Here is a 17,968-nt window from a genome sequence, read left to right on the forward strand (position 1 = left end):
GCTCTTGCTCAAGGAAGAGGTGAAAGCTCCGCTCCTTCCGTCAGAAACTCAAAACCCACCTGTTTCAGCTAGCCGGCCTGGCCTAATTCCAGCTTCCCCACCTCAGTTTTATTTTTAAATTTTTATGATTGGTTTTATGGTCTAAGTTTTTAATTTTTATAAATTTGTACAGGGGCTATTTAATCTAATTTTAGCTATGTATACTATTGTTTGTATGGTTTTTTTAAATTTATACCTGTACACCGCCCCGAGTCCCTTCGGGGAGAGGGGGCGGTCTAGAAATCTAATTAAATAAATAAATAAAATAAGCTGTGACAGGGGAGGCCTTTGCGCATACACACACATCTTATACCCCAATTGCATCCTTTTTTTGGACTCTGAGGCCTTGCTCATAGTCACTCAAGCCTTGGTCACATCACATTTGGATTATTGCGACACACTCTACATGGGGTTTCCTGTGAAGACCATGTGGAAGTTACAGCTGGTCCAAAATGTGTTGGAATGTGCAGTGATGGTTACTCCTAGTTTTATCAACATTACAATCCACATTAAACCCCTGGCTCTCAGTTTCCTTCTGAGTGCAGTTCAATATTTTGGTCATTACCTTTAATACCATATATGGTACGGGACCAGGTTTTCTGTAGGGCCACCTCTCCCTAAGAACATCTGGCTATCCTTCTATATCAGACAGGGTGGGCACACTTCTACTACCCTTCCTTAACTATTGCCATCTTTATGGAACCTAGGAAACGAGCTTTTTCCATGTCAGCCCCTGCCGTATGGAACATCTTCCCCCTGAAATTTGGCAGGGCCATCCTTCTCACCTTCCAAAGAGCACTTAAGAGCTGGCTTTTCCCTAAAGCCAAGGGATAGAGTGAAATTGATTAGATGAACTTGTGGGCTGCATATGAAAGTTTAGCTCTAGGTGCCAAGGTTTAATATACTTTTTTTGTTTCAATACCTTTATTGTAAATGTATGGGGTTTTTTGATGGGAGCTGTCCAGAGTTTGGGCAGCTATATAAATATTTTAAATAAATACATTAAAAATATTGATTTAAAATATATTTGTTACCTATAGACCTTAGATGAAAAATCTTGTACAAACTTCCCAGTGTATATCTTGTCAAACTGTCTCTGATACCTGGCCCTTGCAAATCTCAAGGACTAGAGGTCAATTTTCTAGAGGTCAGTACCTAGGTGCTCCCATGTTACACCCCTTTTAGGCGGCCTGCACTGGTTGCCGGTTGTTTTCCGGGTGCGATTCAAGGTATTAATTATGACCTTTAAAGCGCTCCTTGGCTTAGGCCCAGGGTGCCTGCGAGACCACCTACTGCCATCAGTAGCCTCCCACCGTCCAGTACGATCCCACAGAATTGGCCTCCTCAGGGTGCCGTCGGCCAGGCAGTGTCGGCTGGTGACCCCCAGGGGGGGAGAGCCTTCTCTGTGGGAGCGCCTTCCCTCTGGAATGAGCTGCCCCCGGAGCTCCGCATAATCCCTGACCTCCGGTCCTTCCGACACGCCCTAAAAAGTTGGCCTGGCCTGAATAAAATAAATTATTAATTTTAATTGTTAATTTTAATCTAAATCTCATTGTAAATGTCTATTGGATTTTTTGGATATTCTGTTTAATCTTTCTTTTAACTTTTGTCATATGTGTTTTTATGTTGTACGCTGCCCTGAGTCCTTTGGGAGAAGGGCAGCATAGAAGTCCAATAAACCAAACCAAACCAAACCAAACCAATTTTCATTCTCTATACTAATTAATTGCTTCTACTAACACAATCATCGCTTACTGAAATCCTCAGACAAGAGGGGGAAGGCAGGAAATATGTGGGTGGCACAGCTTATGCAAAGAGGCTGTTCAAGGCTAAAAGACCCTTTTATCTGCTAAATGCCAGCTGATGGTCTTGTGTATGTTGGATTTGGCTCAGAGCCTCCCAGTTTTGCCGCTTTATATTGAGCTGCTGGTTCCGAGTTTCTGTCCTGATTGCCCCGCTCTCTTTCAGAAATGACTCTGCTAACATCCCAGCCAACATCCCTGGAGTCAGCACCTCCCACAGCCACCACACCAAACCCAGAACAAAGAATGCTGGAGAAGAGAGCAAAAGTCATTGCTGAACTGTTGCAGACTGAACAGGATTATATCCGGGATCTTGAAATGTGCGTCCAGAAGGTCCTGGTGCCGTTACAGGAGGCACAGGTGAGAGTCATGTGTAGCTTTTCACCAGGAATAGAACAAAATCGAGTTACAGTGAGCCATTGAGTATAGTGGTTAGAACAATGGTTAGCATTTTTGGAGATAATATAATAAATTAAACCCTTTCTCTTTCTTCCTTCCTTCCTTCCTTCCTTCCTTCCTTCCTTCCTTCCTTCCTTTCTTTCTTTCTTTCTTTCTTTCTTTCTTTCTTTCTTTCTTTCTTTCTTTCTTTCTTCTGTCATTATATCTACCATATTTATATAGTTGCCTGTCTCATAGATGTGACGGGGCAATGTACAATAGAAAACAAATCATAAAAAGACACAAACATTAAAAACTTTAATCAAAGCTTATTAGGTAATCCTGAAGCAGATCACATGTAGATCTCAGGAAGAGACAAAAGGTATCAGCATGCTAAATTGCTCAATGAGCTGAATTGTATTTGTATAATTTTGTACCGAAGCAGAGGTCCTGACAGTGGTACTTTCTCTGGAATGTGCAGAGGACATATTTGCTCCAGAGTTGAAAGAGCCATTTTCAGCTGTTCTTAGTATCCATACCAGCAATGTTGATGCTAGTCTGTGTATTTACAGGGTGTTATTCTGGGTGCTCAAACAGTATTTATTATTGTTTTATGGCACTGCTTTATGTTCATGGGGGAAAGGTCACAAGATGAATTTCCATGTGAAAACAGAATGCCCTGGAACAAATTGCCCTTTGCTTCCTCCTAGATGCCACATGTAGATTGTGAACTGCTGTTTGGGAACATCTGTGGGGTAATTGCTTTCTCAAAGAAGTTGTTGAGCTCCCTGGAAGCCGCAGATGCTGTTGGTATGTGTTTTACCTATTGGTACTTGTGATAACAGTGTAACATGGTAACTGAGTTCCATGTACCTCAGCATACAGTCACGCTGGGCACACGACCACGGAAATATCTTTGGACAACACTGGCTCCCAACGCTAAGAAACAGAGATGAGCATCGCCCTCTAGTGTCGGGCATGACTGGACGGGGAAACCTTTACCTTTACTTGTGGGATATCCGAGCACTAAACTGGAAGGAAGGAGAATGATTAGAGGAGGCAAAGATAGGTCTTGCTTAGGGGAGGCGTAAGCCAGTCTTCCTCAGCCTTAAATCCTCCAGATGTGCAGTCTGCAATTACCAGAATATGCAGCTGCAAAAGGCTACTGCTAAGAGTTCTAGAGTTCATGTTTAGACTCAGGATGAAGAAGGCTGATCCAGCCTGCTGATAATTAGCATAGTTTTGCTAATTCGAATTCATTTGTCAAGCGGTGTTTCCCCACAAAAAAAATTATATTGATTTTGTACAGTATTCTGAATTGGAGGGATTACTTTCATCTCACAGAGCTTTTTTTTTTAATGTCAGCGCTTGGCTCCCCCCCCCATTAATCTGAGTGCAAGGTGGATTACAGAGCAAATAATAGACAGAACTTGTCTCTTTTTATAAGGAACCGAGTGTGAACTGGGTAACTTGAGAAAATAAATCAAGCTAGAATAATTTGTGACTTTATATATGGCAGTTGCCCAAGTTTCAGATGAGTTGTATTTTGTCATGTCCAAGATGAGAGAAAAGCAGCATATTTTGTGGTAGAAGCAACCACACCCGGAGTCACGTTGCAGATGTGGCGTAGCTAATTTGATAGCTTCCTCCTCAACTAAAAGTCTGCAGACATGATTAACTGTGCGTTGGGCAATAGGCATGTAGTTAATCTTTGCAATGGCATCTTCCCATTCATAATTCAATGAGTTAACGATGATGCTAATCATTTGGATATCCTCAATAACGTGGCCACTTTCTCTCAATTCACTTCTCTTAAAAGTTAAAGATGTTGTCTGTACAATATTCTTAGATAATATTAACAGTGCTCTTCATTGAACTTAGGGGTTGTTTCCTACCATATCTGTTCCATCAAGAAATAAAAAGATTGTCTCTTTGCATTTTTCTTTCAGAAATATCAGCATTAATATTTACTAATAATCCACAGTCACTAAAATTCTTAAAATATGATTTCATACAGTACAACAGGGGCACTAAAAATAGAAAAAGGAGTTCATCAGGAGTACATTTTTCTTACTGGAAAGAAAATATGAAGGAAAGTACTAAAATTACTAAAATTTAGTAAAAAAAATACTAAAATAAAACACCTGATGAGGTGGCTTAGTGGCTAAAACACTGAGCTTGTCGATCAGAAATGTCGGCTGTTTGAATTCCTAATACAGGTCTCCTGCGTGAGCAGGAGGTTGGATTAAATGACCTCCAAGGTCCCTTCTAACTCTGTTAATGTTACTTAAAATAATGCTTCTTAAATTTTTTGTAGAAATTGTTTACAAATCTGTGTAGCCTGGAATATATTTTACAACTGAGATTCTTTGTGATGGAAGAATTCCACACAAGAATCTTTTTGTAACAGGAACAATTTCAAAACAAACCAACTTGTATTTTAGATATTTATTTGTTAAATTTAGTATCCAAAGTACTGAGTGACTTACGTTGCCATAAAATCATAAATATAAAAACATTACAATTAATAATTAAAAAGACTAGAATCAATTGTCCCAGGGTTCATAATGTTTCACAATTTCCTGAATTATTGGATTTATATTGAGCTGATATTTATATTGGCTTGCATATCTGTTTACAGTATATATTGCACTATTTTATTTTATTATTGTTGTTGTTCAAAGCAAATAATTGTTTTATCACTGAATTTAATGCTTGATGCTTTTTATATGTTTTCTAAATATATTTATAAAATAAATAACTTAGTTCTTTAATCTAAGCAATATGATACAGACCGTGTGCTATCACATTAACAATTTACTTCCGTTCCTAAGGGCCAGTCTTTCTGGAGCTGCAGACTGAGCTGGAGGCGGTGTATAAGGTATATTGCCAAAATCACGATGAAGCTATTGCTCTTCTAGAGGCCTATGAAAAAGATGAAAGAGTGCAGAAGCTTCTGCTGGAATCTCTGGAGATCCTCAGGTAAAATGCAATATGGACTTCTAAGCTGCTTAGACAACTGCGCATGCAGTCATATATTTTAGGGGAGGGCTTATCTGGTGGGGACGGCTTATTTTAGCGCATGCGCTCAAAAGCACGATTGGGCTTATTATCTGGGGAGGTCTTATTTTCAGGGAAACAAAGTAGCTTAATTATGACCGTATGAATTAAAGTAGAAGGGGATGCGTACAGTGGTTGCTTGACGTGTCCATCTGCTGATTTCACTGCAGTTTAGTAGTTGCAATAAAATAAAACATGCTCATCATCTACTCTTTCTTGTATGTTTTTTTTTTCTGCTGTGGGACTGCCAGGAGTCTGTATACTGAATGGTAAGCATCTTTATATACTATTGACTTGCTTGTTTAGGTGTCTGAAAGAGCAGAAAAGGATTTGGAAATATAATGGGGGTAGATGAGCCATTTGTAGGAGGCAACTGCAGAAATCATTTGCACAGTTGGGATTCAAAGAAGCAGACAGCTTACAGCCATATTAGCCTGCTTGGATTGAGGACAGTGAGATAGGATTGGTATTGGCAAGATGAATAGCATAGATATTGAATAGGTGCAACTAGTCAGCAAGTGAGTATTGTTGACATTAGCCAGAGAAGGATGCATGTAAAGATTTGTAGAATTTAGTGGCTGGGATTGCTGGTGTCATGTTATTTAGCTTTGAAGGGCTGGGGTTTCTGCAAGAAAATGGCTTGTAGATGTGGAGTTACTTGGATGCAATAGTTTAGGATACAAAGAGAAGTCAATTTTGAAGGTGATTCCAAGTGCTCCTTTGTGTTTTGACCCTGTCAGGGGTTGCACCAACTATATTGACCTGGGCTCCTTCCTGATCAAGCCTGTTCAGCGTGTGATGCGCTATCCACTGCTTCTGATGGAACTCCTGAGTGCTACTCCCGAGTCGCACCCTGATCGTGCTCCTTTGGCTGCTGCTGTCTTAGCTGTCAAGGAGATCAATGGTAACCTCAACGAGTACAAGCGCCGGAAAGATCTAGGTGAGCTGCAGAGCAACCAACACAGGACTAATACAGTCAATGTGGATAAGTGGGAAGGGGCTGTGCGATGTTCCATTTGAAGATTGCCTGTACCAGGTGGGTTGGTGGGGGGGGGGGAATGGACTTGCTTTCTTCACAACACTTCTCAGCCGGTAGAGAACTATACAATACAATACAATACAATACAATACAATACAATACAATACAATACAATACAATACAATACAATACAATGCAATACAATAGCAGAGTTGGAAGGGACCTTGGAGGTCTTCTAGTCCAACCCCCTGCCTAGGCAGGAAACCCTATACAGTTTCAGACAAATAGCTATCCAACATCTTCTTAAAGACTTCCAGTGTTGGGGCATTCACAACTTCTGGAGGCAAGCTGTTCCACTGATTAATTGTTCTAACTGTCAGGAAATGTCTCCTCAGTTCTAAGTTGCTTCTCTCCTTGATTAGTTTCCACCCATTGCTTCTTGTTCTGTCCTCAGGTGCCTTGGAGAATAGCTTGACTCCCTCTTCTTTGTGGCAACCCCTGAGATATTGGAACAATGCTATCATGTCTCCCCTAGTCCTTCTTTCTCTTAAACTAGACATACCCAGTTCCTGCAACCGTTCTTCATATGTTTTAGTCTCCAGTCCCCTAATCATCTTCGTTGCTCTTCTCTGCACTCTTTCTAGAGTCTCCACATATTTTTTACATCGTGGTGACCAGAACTGAATGCAGTATTCCAAGTGTGGCCTTACCAAGGCATTATAAAGTGGTATTAACACTTCACGTGATCTTGATTCTATCCCTCTGTTGATGTAGGACTGTGTTGCCTTTTTTGGCAGCTGCTGCACACTGCTGGCTCATATTTAAATGGTTGTCCACTAGAACTCCAAGATCCCTCTCACAGTTACTACTATTGAGCACGGTACCACCTATACTGTACCTGTGCATTCCGTTTTTGTTGCCTAAATGTAGAACCTTACTCTTTTCATCATTGAATTTCATTTTATTAGATAGTGCCCAACTGTATTCTTTGAGTTCTGTTTTTAGTAGATATGAAGTATAAACCAAGTTGGGAAGATTGGATTCATCTGGGAGTTGTGTGAATTGAAGTCCACCCATCTAAAGTGTACCTGGGTTGGTACACTGCAGAAAAGCTATTTCTGTGGGTGTTGGGAATAAGAACAAAAAACCCATTAAACTTTAATATAACTATGCTGTGTTCACTAGCTTTGTCGGTGTTCTTCTGGTTGAAAAGTAACACTCGGGCGGCATTAGAATGAGATAGTGAGGATGGGATCTGTAACAAAAGACACAGGAAAGCACAGTCCTACGGTCAGCTTAACAACTCCCCAGTATGGGGCTAATTCTGTCTCCTTTTCAGTGTTGAAGTACAGGAAGACTGACGATGATAGCCTGATTGAGAAGATCTCCAAACTTAATTTCCACTCCATAATCAAGAAATCCAACCGGGTCAGCAGCCACTTGAAACATCTCACAGGTTTTGCTCCCCAGGTGAATAAGAGTTGTTTCTGCTCACATGCTTTAAGGTTATTACAAGGATTTGGCACTGCGGGAACTTTCAGAGGGTTCACAGCCTCTCTCCCTCCCACACTCTCTCTGGCAGCTCAAAGATGAGGCTTTTGAAGAGACCGAAAAGAATTTCAGGATGCAGCAACGTCTGATTAAATCTTTTATCCGGGATCTTTCCCTTTACCTTCAACATGTCCGGGTAAATAGGTTTTTTCTGTCTGTGTAAAGTGGGAAGGGTAACTTGAGAAAGATTGTGACATCGGTCATCTAATAAGGCTGAGGAATGTCAAAGGAATGGATTGGAAGACTCTCCCATGGCTAGGCTTGTATAATGCCAGGCCCACAATTCAAGACTATGCCTTCCTCTGGAGCGGGTTGGTATAAGGGGATACTTCAAGCCAACTTATGCTTATGAGATGGTTTTTTTTTTTTTTTTGGCCTTCAGGAATCAGCTAGTGTTAAAGTGACAGCAGCACTGAGTATGTGGGAGCTGTGCATGGAGAAGGGTAGTGCTGAGTTGGAGCAGTTCCAGAAGATTCATGGTTTCATCAGTGATCAGCTGTTCTCTGATTTCGTGAGTGAGAGCTTTCTTCCTTTCTTCCATATGAAAGCTTAGATAAAATATCTACTATCAGAAACATTGGGAAGACAACTCTGTTTAGAGGAGATTAAAGATCCTTTCGCTAAGTATTAGACCTAACTGGCTTTTGGCTATAATGAAGTGTTATCTAAGCATCCTTCTCAGCCTGCTGCTCCCTCCCAAAGGTTTTTGATGAGAAGTCCCTGTTCCCCAGTTCACTGGTCATTTTGGCTAGGATTGGTGGAAGTTATAATCTAAATCATCAGGAGAACATTAAATTATTATTACTACTGCTACCTCTACCACTATCACTACAGGCACAGAATTACAGAATTCCTAGAAATATTGAAATGTTCTTGAAAAAACATGAAAGCTCTAAAACACTATAGACAGCAGCTGGCATGTAGTTTGCTGGACAAATAATACTATGAAAATGGAGAAGAGAAAATATTTGATGGTTTCAAAATTTCTGGTACATGCAGGAGATCTTACATTATGAGTGCAGTGATTAGAGTACAGTACTATAGGCTACTTCTGCTACCTGCTGGCTGCCTGCAATTTGGCAGTTCGAATCTCACCAGGCTCAAAGTTGACTCAGCCTTCCATCCTTCCGAGGTGGGTAAAATGAGGACCGAGATTGTTGGGGGCAATAGGCTGATTTTGTAAACCGCTTAGAGAAGGCTGTAAAGTGGTATATGTCTAAGTGCTATTGCTATTGAGGGATTAAGGATAGATAGATAGATGATAGATAGATAGATAGATAGATAGATGATAGATAGATAGATAGATAGATAGATAGATAGATGATAGATAGATAGATAGATTAGATAGATGATAGATAGATAGATAGATAGATAGATAGACAGATAGATAGATAGATAGATAGATAGATAGATAGATGATAGATACATAGATAGATGATAGATAGATAGATAGATAGATAGATAGATAGATAGATAGATAGATAGATGATAGATAGATAGATGATAGATAGATGATAGATAGGGTGAACTAGTAGTGGCAGTGGCAGAAGGCTCTGCCCATCCGCCTGCTCGTCGTGAGCACAAGGGTGCACAAGCGAACCGGTAGCAAAAAAAATGGAAACCCACCATTGGACTAGATAGCCATTTGCCCGCTGCTCAAACGGGATTCAACTAGAAGACCTTCAAGGTCCTTTCCAATCCTATCATTTTATGTTCTATTTTGCATTAAAAACATATATGGCAAATCAATGAAACCTATTTGGTCGTAATGATAGCTTGCTTTTGTTAATGGAAGAGTTTTTCTTCCTCAATTTCTACTGAATCCATCGAAGTAATTTGGCAGGGCGGGAAAAGCTGCGGTGTGATGCCTAGGTCTGATCGTTGCTCTCTGCTTTGCAGAAGAAGCGCACTGAGCGTCTGGTGATGACCCCTCTGAATCAGCTGCTGAACATGTTTGCTGGGCCTCACAAACTGGTGCAGAAACGCTTCGATAAGCTCCTGGATTTCCACACGTGCACCGAGCGGGCCGAGAGGTTGAAGGACAAGCGGACCTTGGAAGAATTACAGTCCGCGCGCAACAATTACGAGGCCTTGAACACCCAGCTGCTGGACGAACTGCCCAAATTTCAGTGCTGTGCCAAGGAGCTTTTCACCAGCTGCCTGCGCAGCTACGCCGAGGCTCACTGTGACTTTGTACGCCTGGCACTGCAGGAACTTCAGCCCTTGCTCTCAGTAAGTACAGAAGCGAGTCACCTGGCATGGCTGGTGCTTTCCATGAGAACGGAAGGAAAGAGCACGGCACTTCCCAGTTTTCTTCTCCATCTTTTTCACTTTTAAGGCATGTTTGAAAGCGTGAAATGCTCCTTGGAGGAGATCCATGGTAAAATTACGAGTACTGATTACCTCTCCACTAACGTGGAAAAGAGGAAAAGTAATCCTCACTGTTCAGGAACCATCAGATTATCGTCATGATTACTCTGAATATAGTGGGTTATTACTGAGCAGAATTTTCCTAAAATTGTCCTTTCCTGACTTGCGTCTGATATCGCTTTCCTCTTATCTCAGCTGCTGCAAGTGGTTGGCAGGGAAGGGAATCTTATTGCCATCTTCCAGGAAGAGCATAGTAGAGTCGTCCAGCAACTGCAAGCCTTCACCTTCTTTCCGGAGAGCATTGCTACCACTAAAAAGCCCTTTGAACGAAAAAGCCTGGAGCGTCAGTCGATGCGAAAACAACCCCTTCTGGGCATGGTGAGCTCTATGGGAGTAACAAGAGATGGAAGGCTGCCCTCTAGAGGTGGAATTATGTCATTAAGTCAGTATGGTCAGAGGGAAGAGTACTTGGGGCCTTAATGCGTTCATGTATTCTTCCTGATATTGAAAAGAGTAAACAGAGAATCTGTAGAATTCATTGCCGTCAGATATGCTAATAGTCACCAAGATAGAAGGTTTTAAAAGAGGGTTGGATAATTTCATGGAGGTTCTCGGTGATTACTAGTCACTGGCTGTATATTACTTTTTGAATCATACTTTACAAGCCTATTGTTGGGAGCAACAACAGAAAGTTCTGTCATCCGGGACTTCCGGTTCCGGCGGCTACGGCGACAGGCAGATCGCTGCCTGCTCCAGCTCTCCCGGTGGGCTTCCCCCGCTTCTGGGGGGGCACAAGACGCCTTGGAGGGGCGTCTTGCCGAAGGAACGGCTCGCGGAGGGTCCTGGCGTCGGCGGCGGCTGGCGGGGGCTCCTCCGCTTCGTTCTAGGCATCGGGGAGCAGTTTTGGAGGACGTGCGTGCGCACGCGTCTCGCCCCATGCCGATCGGAGAACACACTTCCGAACGAAGCAGCGGCAGTATGGTGAGAGGCTTCCTTTCTGCATTCCTTCGCTTTTGAATTGATGAACTTTTCAGCACTTTTAAAAAGTTAAACTTTCGGATCCCTGCTAGAGGTGCGGCTAGAGGGAGGGGGATTTCCCCCCCTCCCTCGGACAAGCGGCTTGAAAAGACTTTCCTTCCATCCCCAGAGAGGAGGAGGGGGGAGAGCCAACTAATGATGCCTCACCCCTATAAAAGTGATTTTCATTCGACCTAGCTCCAGAACTAATGGATGAACTGAGAACTTTTTGAACTTTTAAAAATTTTACTATGCCTCTGAGCCCAAAGCTGGCAGGGCAAGATGGCACACTTCCGTTGTCTTCATGAACTGTGAAACCTGACTCCACCTTTAAAATTCAGGCTTCCGGTCTTTGTCTCCGAGTCACCCAGAGGAATTTCTTGTGGATTGCTACTTTCTGAACTCTTTGGAGAAAAAAAACTTTCATCTACTGCTAGAGTGACTAAAGAAATCCCCATCTGTTTGGATCCTCTGCCCTCTGAATTCGCCTGCCTGCTCTACCTCTCCAGCTGCCCAGTCTCTACTTTGACTGATCTCCTTGCTTCATAAACCATGTCTCCAAAAAGACCACCTCCTGGAAAGCCTGGCTTTGCTACTTCTGCTCCAACGTCTGCAACGTCTAGTCCAGCTACACAGTCAAAGATATCAGAATTGATGCAACCCAAGACTACAGAGATAGACTTCCAACAAATGCTTCAACAAATTTTACAAGGCCAGGAGGAAATTAAGAAACAGTTAAGGGAAATGAAAGATGAAATTAAACAGAATCAAGCCCAAATCTTTAAGAACTCACAGAGACTGGACCTTGTGGAGGGTGGGGTGGCGGAGGCGAGGGGGGGGGTAGAGGCCTTACAGAAGGGGAACAAAGAACTTGACATCCAACAAATGAAAGCAGAGTTTGAAAGAATGTCCTTTTATCTTAGATTTCAAAATGTAATAGAAGCAGATGGGGAAAATATAAGGGACATTATGACTAACATTCTAGCTGAATACATACACAAAGATAAACAGCAGATGGAATGGGAGATAGATCTAGCTTATAGAGTGAATTCAGCATATGCCAGAACACATAATGTACCCAGGGAGGTTCATATTAAATTTCTTAGGAAAACCACAAGAGATGAAATTCTGGGTGTACAAAGGGGGCAAACACTGACATACCACGATAGGGAGATAACCATTCTAAAGCAGATTCCCAAAAAAATTAGGGAAAAAAGGAAAAGTTATTCGCAATTGGCGAATAAATTATACCAGAAGGGGGTGTGGTTTAGATGGTTGATGCCTGAAGGTATGCTGATATTCTGGGAGGAGACAAGAATCAGAATCAACACACCCATAGAGGCACAGGCCTTTATGGAAAAAAACAAAGCGAACCTAGAAAAAACAGATGACACTACAACGGTTATACAGGACACGGGAGGGGCCGGAGCTCTGCCAGCGGGGGGTGAAGGGGCAACACCAAGAAAGCTCAGATCACAAAAATAAATAAGAAAACCACAATGTTATAAACAGACCGAAAGTATTAATGAATTTACAACTAGACTATATATTATAATTATATAAACTGATTGAAAAGTATTTTTTCTAGAATTAATATGCTGATTTTTTTTATGACTATGTAATAAGGTTTGATATTTTGATGTAACCTAGGAGTCTGGAGGGAGGGGGCGTCTGCCATACTTGCAACTGCCAAAATTTGTAACTATTCCACTTACCCTTTTCCGCATAAATGTTTTTAAAAAAAACCAATAAAACTTCTTGAAAAAAAAAAAAAAAGAAAGTTCTGTCATCCCAGCCCTTCAACCATGTTTGTGGGCTTCTAAAATGTAATGCTTCGACTGGGTTACTATACTACATGAAGCTCTTTGGCTGCTCTCATACGGTACTCACTGTTCTAAAGATGAGTCTGAGCAAAGAACTGTAGATGCCTGGATTATTCCCTTCCTCTTCACTGGACTTGTTGTTTCCCTTATAGCCCAGTTACATGCTACAGTCAGATGAACTGCGAGTAGCCCTCCTGGCCCGCTACCCTCCTGAGAAGCTATTTCAGGCCGAGCGTAACGTCAACGCAGCTCAAGAGCTGGACGTGTCATTATTGGAGGGGGATCTCGTGGGTGTTCTCAAAAAAAAGGATCCCATGGGCAGTCAGAACCGTTGGCTTATTGACAATGGAGGTGAGTGGAAATGTTTCCGAACCTGAACCCTTGGTCCTGTTCCCAACTTTATTATGCTTAGCACTAGTGATTATTTTCTTCCTTGTCCCATCTCTGCAGTGACAAAGGGCTTTGTGTACAGCTCCTTTCTGAAACCTTACAATCCACGCTGTAGCCACTCGGATGTCTCTCTGGGCAGTCATTCATCTGGTGAATCCGAACTCAGCGGTTCTTCCTCATCCCATGGAACCGGTACAGCAAACAACACTTTGACCATCACATCTGTGAACAGCCCACAGAAGCCTCCACAGGACTCTGGCATCCCAGGCAACCTGATTAATTCTGTTCAGACTCTCTCAGAGCTGGATGCTGTTTGCCAGCTCCAGATGGGTCCCATTTTGGAATCTGCACAGCCATCCCGCAATCCTCCATCGTCTCGGCGACACAGCAATCCAGATGCACGAAATGGGCACCAAGCCCGGTACAAGGCAAGGCCAACCCCATCCGTGGACAACTTAAGGCTTAAGAGCAGTGAGTGTACGGGAAATCAGGTGAGTGGGACAGGAGCTTATGTAGACACATGCTCATTGCTTTTAATGGCCTGAGCCATATATGTTAAATTTCATTTGATCATGCCTTACCAAAAGCCAGCATTCATTGGATTCATACATTGGACAAACCCAAATTCTGCTTTACGGTTTGAACAAGACCAGTATATTGATTCTAAATTGGCTAGCTAGTTTTTATAACAAACATCTTCTTAGTAATACTGTATGTTGGATGACTAGGAGAAATTGAACATAGCCCAACACTTTGCTGAAAGAAATGCAAACGTATGTAGATCTACCCTGGAAACAGCTTTCCTACCTATAAGAGAGAGAGAGAATCCCCAAAGTATTGTGTACCAAAATAAAAAGAACAATTTGGGAGGTGCCTGTTGATTTCTGGTTGGCCCAAAGTGAAGATAGCAATTGGCTTTGTCTTGCGTTCTTTCTCACCTCCTTCTATATTTTTTTGCTTCTAGGTCTATTATGCCCTTTATACTTTTAAGGGCCGCAATTCAAATGAACTGAGTGTAACAGCCAATCAAAGATTAAAGATTCTACAATTTGAAGACATAACTGGCAACCAGGAATGGTGGCTAGCAGAGGCACATGGGAAACAGGGCTATGTACCATCCAGTTACATTCGCAAGACTGAGTACACGTGAGATGCTGGAGTAGGAGATGTCACAAACTGGTGCCTTTATAACTACCACGCAAGGGCATACTCTTGCATCCACGCCATTCCTCTGAAAGTTTGGATTTCAGCATATTTATGTGGGGAGTTGGATCTGGTTTCCATCAAAACTGGATGTAATGCTCTTACTGTGCAGCCTGAGACAGCCTTGTCTTCCTCTTAGCAGCGCTGTGTGGAGCTCATATTTCCAATGAAGGTAGACATTCAGTCCATTAACTGGATTGTAAACTGGCTGGAAATCATGCAGCTGAGAGAGATATCTGACCATTGTTGCAAAAGCATGAGAAGGGAGCCAGTGAAGATTAAAAAGAGGACTCAGATTGTTGGGGGCAATATGCCGACTCTGTAAACTGCTTAGAGAGGGCTGTAAAGCACTGTGAAGCGGTAGATAAGTCTTAAGGGCTATTGTTATAAGTCCAGTATTTCAGAAGAGTCACCAAAGGAGTATTAGGTATATTTGCTGCCTTGAGTTAATTATAAAAATAATAAAGGCAAGATATAAAGAAACAAAGAAATAAAATAGCCTCTTAAGGCCCAATCTTACTGTTGTCCTCCAGCAGCTGGTGCTCAAAGGTGTAGCTGAACCTACTAATAGTTATGGCATACAGCTGTTGGTATTTCTGCCCTTTGTGAAACCACGTATCTGCACTCCCTGTAAGGAGTGAGCCCAACGGAAAGACAAGGGTTCAGAGACTTTGTTGAGTGTTACCCCACCAAGAAGCAAGTATTCCATGTGTCCTTTCCTGTCTCAGTATTAGTTAACATAGTTTGCTGTTGGGCAAAAGAATTCTTTGGTTCAACTTTAGACAGGTTTGGTGCCCATCTTGCATGCTGCGATATCCGTGAGAGGGCAAGGCTGCAATTCTTTTGTCCCTGACTCAGGTCAGAGCTGGAGGGGGAGCATTGATGCTCTGGGGAAGACAGCAGAATGTAAAAGCTGCGTTTTGCTTCCCGAGTCACTTGCTTGAGTTGCTGTTGTGTAAATAAAATATATTTCTCAAATTACTTGTATTTATTTTGGACAGAAACAATGCTCTTTCTCCTAGTGTGCAAACTTATTTTCCATACTCAGGAAATCTTAACCAGAGGCTATTGAGAATTATTATATATGCTGCCCAGAGTCTCCTTTGGAGGAGATGGATGGCTATATAAATTTGATAAATAATTATAAAAGGTTACTTTTTTTTAACTCCAGTGATAACTGGTAAAAGTTTATATTAAAAACTAAATAAGGGAGATTTATCTTACAAAGACTAGAGCATTTTGATAAGTTCAAAATACTTCTGGAATCTTTTCTTAATAAACCATTTTAATAAAGATCAACAGGTTGAAAAACAATCTGCAAGTAGCCTGCTCCACTAGGCTCTCCCTCTCTCACTGTTGGCTTGCATCACCTAGAATCTTCAGCCAGCATAGAGGACAATAACTCAGCCTATGTTCAAGATACCAGATTGGGGAAGAGTGCCTCCAAAAAGAATAATATAAAAGCCCACCTTCAAAAAACTATATACAACATACATGCAAGAAGGGTATGAAATCTGGATTGCTCGGAATGGTTTCCCACATTTTATTTCTTGATTTCACGTCGTGACCCTGTGGTAACCTTTTACCATGATGCCTAACCTCATGTTCTTTCCAGGTAAGCAAACACATGCTGATGCTGGCCCCAACTAATAAAGCTGCCTTTAAGTCTCAGGTAATGCTCTGTAAACTATTGTGTGGGGTTTTTTTTGGGGGGGGGGAGGATATATTTTTATTATTTTTACATTTAAAACAATGCAGTACCGCAAAGTCGAAGTGACCATACATTCACATTATATACAGCTAGTCTCAACCATTAACAATTAGCCTACTTAATACATTGTCTATCCTTCTGTCCAATCACAATATATACAGTTTGTTCCAGTAATACATTGTCTATCCTTCTGTCCAATCACAATATATACAGTTTGTTCCAGTCTTGTCACCTTGTCTTATACCAATCATAAAATCTGTTCCATACTTCAAAATATTCTGATTCCCCTTTATTTTTAAGTTCAAGAGTGAGCCTATCTGCTTCCGCACAGGCCAACACTTTTCTGGGTTTATCTAGTTCTGATGGTGTATTTTTTCCCCCCAATACTGCGCAAAAGGTATGCGCGCCGCAGTCAGTACATGTATAATTAGACAGTGTATCTTAAACCACTCTGGTATTAAACCTAGGAGAAAAATTTCTGGTTTAAACAAGATTTGGTCTCCCACCATTTGTTCTATAAATTATTGTGTTTTAAGGGTGAGTTACACTAGCAGCGTTGATAACATTTTTCATTCAGTGCCAGTGGCAAGTCAAAGAAAATCGCAATGCCGCAGAAGGTTGCTGGTGATTTTTCTGCCTTGAGCTCCCCTTCCTCTAAAGTGCAGTTTCCTGACTTCTTGTTATGCCAGCTTCCCTGGCCATCCCTGCAAAGATGCCTTGCTGTTGAAGCAGCTCTTCAGGGCTGTCAAATTCCACAATCTTCCCTTCCTGAAGTACCATCACCCTAGAAGAGAAAGAGCAATATGAATTTGGGAACGTTTCAATACAGGTAGTCCTCAAGTTACAGTAGTTCGTTTGGTGACCGTTCAAAGTTACAGCGGCACTGGAAAAAGGGACGTATGACCATTATTCACACTTATGACCGTTGCAGCATCCCCATGGTCACATGATTTATATTCGGATGCTGGACAACTGACTCACCTTTATGACGGTTGCAGTGTCCCTAGGTCATGTGATTCCCTTTTGTGACCTTCTGATGAGCAAAGTCAACGGGGAAACCAGATTCACTTAAGAGCCATGTTGCTAATTTAACAACTGCAGTGATTCAGTTAACAAATGTGGTGAGAAACATTGTAAAATGGGGCAATGTTCACTTAACAAATTTTTCACATAGCAACATAAATTTTGGGCTCAATTGTCATACGTCGAGGACTACCTGTACTTACATGCCTCGCCTATTATCATAATTCTGAAAGGGTGAACAGAGGAAAAGAGTTGATTATATATTATCAATCCAGTTTCAGCAAGAAAGTATAGATTTAGGGAATCAAAATGATAGAAGGGAAACCAAGTAAAAAGTGCAACAAGACATAGAGTGTTTTCTAACCCTCTAACTGCTCTTTTCTTATGATCTTAGCAAGAATCTGGAGCTTTATGGTGAAAACAGCAACAGTACAATAGTTTACGCTCCAAAATATTGTATTGGGCTTTCTTTCACTAGATGGCAGAATATTCTTTATTTTATATAAATAAAAAAGAAAGAAAGGAAGGAAAGAAGAAAGAAAGAAAGAAAGAAAGAAAGAAAGAAAGAAAGAAAGAAAGAAAGAAGAAAGAAGGAAGGAAAGAAAGAAAGAAAGAAAGAGAA

At 41.6% G+C, this 17,968-nt stretch overlaps 2 protein-coding genes across 3 annotated transcripts in view; one reads left to right on the forward strand and one right to left on the reverse strand.

Annotated features, from left to right (window-relative positions):
• The window catches only part of DNMBP (dynamin binding protein), a 67,447-nt gene extending 50,802 nt beyond the window's left edge, over positions 1 to 16,645 (forward strand). For both annotated transcript variants that reach the window (XM_081955150.1, XM_081955151.1), the window contains 14 exons: positions 2,008 to 2,201; positions 2,930 to 3,029; positions 5,054 to 5,201; positions 5,531 to 5,548; positions 6,020 to 6,219; positions 7,598 to 7,728; positions 7,841 to 7,945; positions 8,192 to 8,320; positions 9,709 to 10,041; positions 10,375 to 10,557; positions 13,172 to 13,370; positions 13,470 to 13,900; positions 14,374 to 16,483; positions 16,537 to 16,645. In XM_081955150.1, the coding sequence (XP_081811276.1) occupies positions 2,008 to 2,201; positions 2,930 to 3,029; positions 5,054 to 5,201; positions 5,531 to 5,548; positions 6,020 to 6,219; positions 7,598 to 7,728; positions 7,841 to 7,945; positions 8,192 to 8,320; positions 9,709 to 10,041; positions 10,375 to 10,557; positions 13,172 to 13,370; positions 13,470 to 13,900; positions 14,374 to 14,559 (2,357 nt within the window). In that variant the 3' untranslated portion in view covers positions 14,560 to 16,483; positions 16,537 to 16,645. The remainder of the gene's footprint in view (positions 1 to 2,007; positions 2,202 to 2,929; positions 3,030 to 5,053; positions 5,202 to 5,530; positions 5,549 to 6,019; positions 6,220 to 7,597; positions 7,729 to 7,840; positions 7,946 to 8,191; positions 8,321 to 9,708; positions 10,042 to 10,374; positions 10,558 to 13,171; positions 13,371 to 13,469; positions 13,901 to 14,373; positions 16,484 to 16,536) is intronic.
• Positions 16,646 to 16,970: 325 nt separating this feature from the next.
• The window catches only part of ABCC2 (ATP binding cassette subfamily C member 2), a 41,512-nt gene continuing 40,514 nt past the window's right edge, over positions 16,971 to 17,968 (reverse strand). The window contains exon 32 of the mRNA XM_081955149.1: positions 16,971 to 17,107. Within this exon, the coding sequence (XP_081811275.1) occupies positions 16,978 to 17,107 (130 nt within the window). The 3' untranslated portion in view covers positions 16,971 to 16,977. The remainder of the gene's footprint in view (positions 17,108 to 17,968) is intronic.

The sequence above is a fragment of the Natrix helvetica genome (assembly GCF_964273705.1).
Source record: "Natrix helvetica genome assembly, chromosome: 5".
NCBI classification, from domain to species: Eukaryota; Metazoa; Chordata; class Lepidosauria; order Squamata; family Natricidae; genus Natrix; species Natrix helvetica.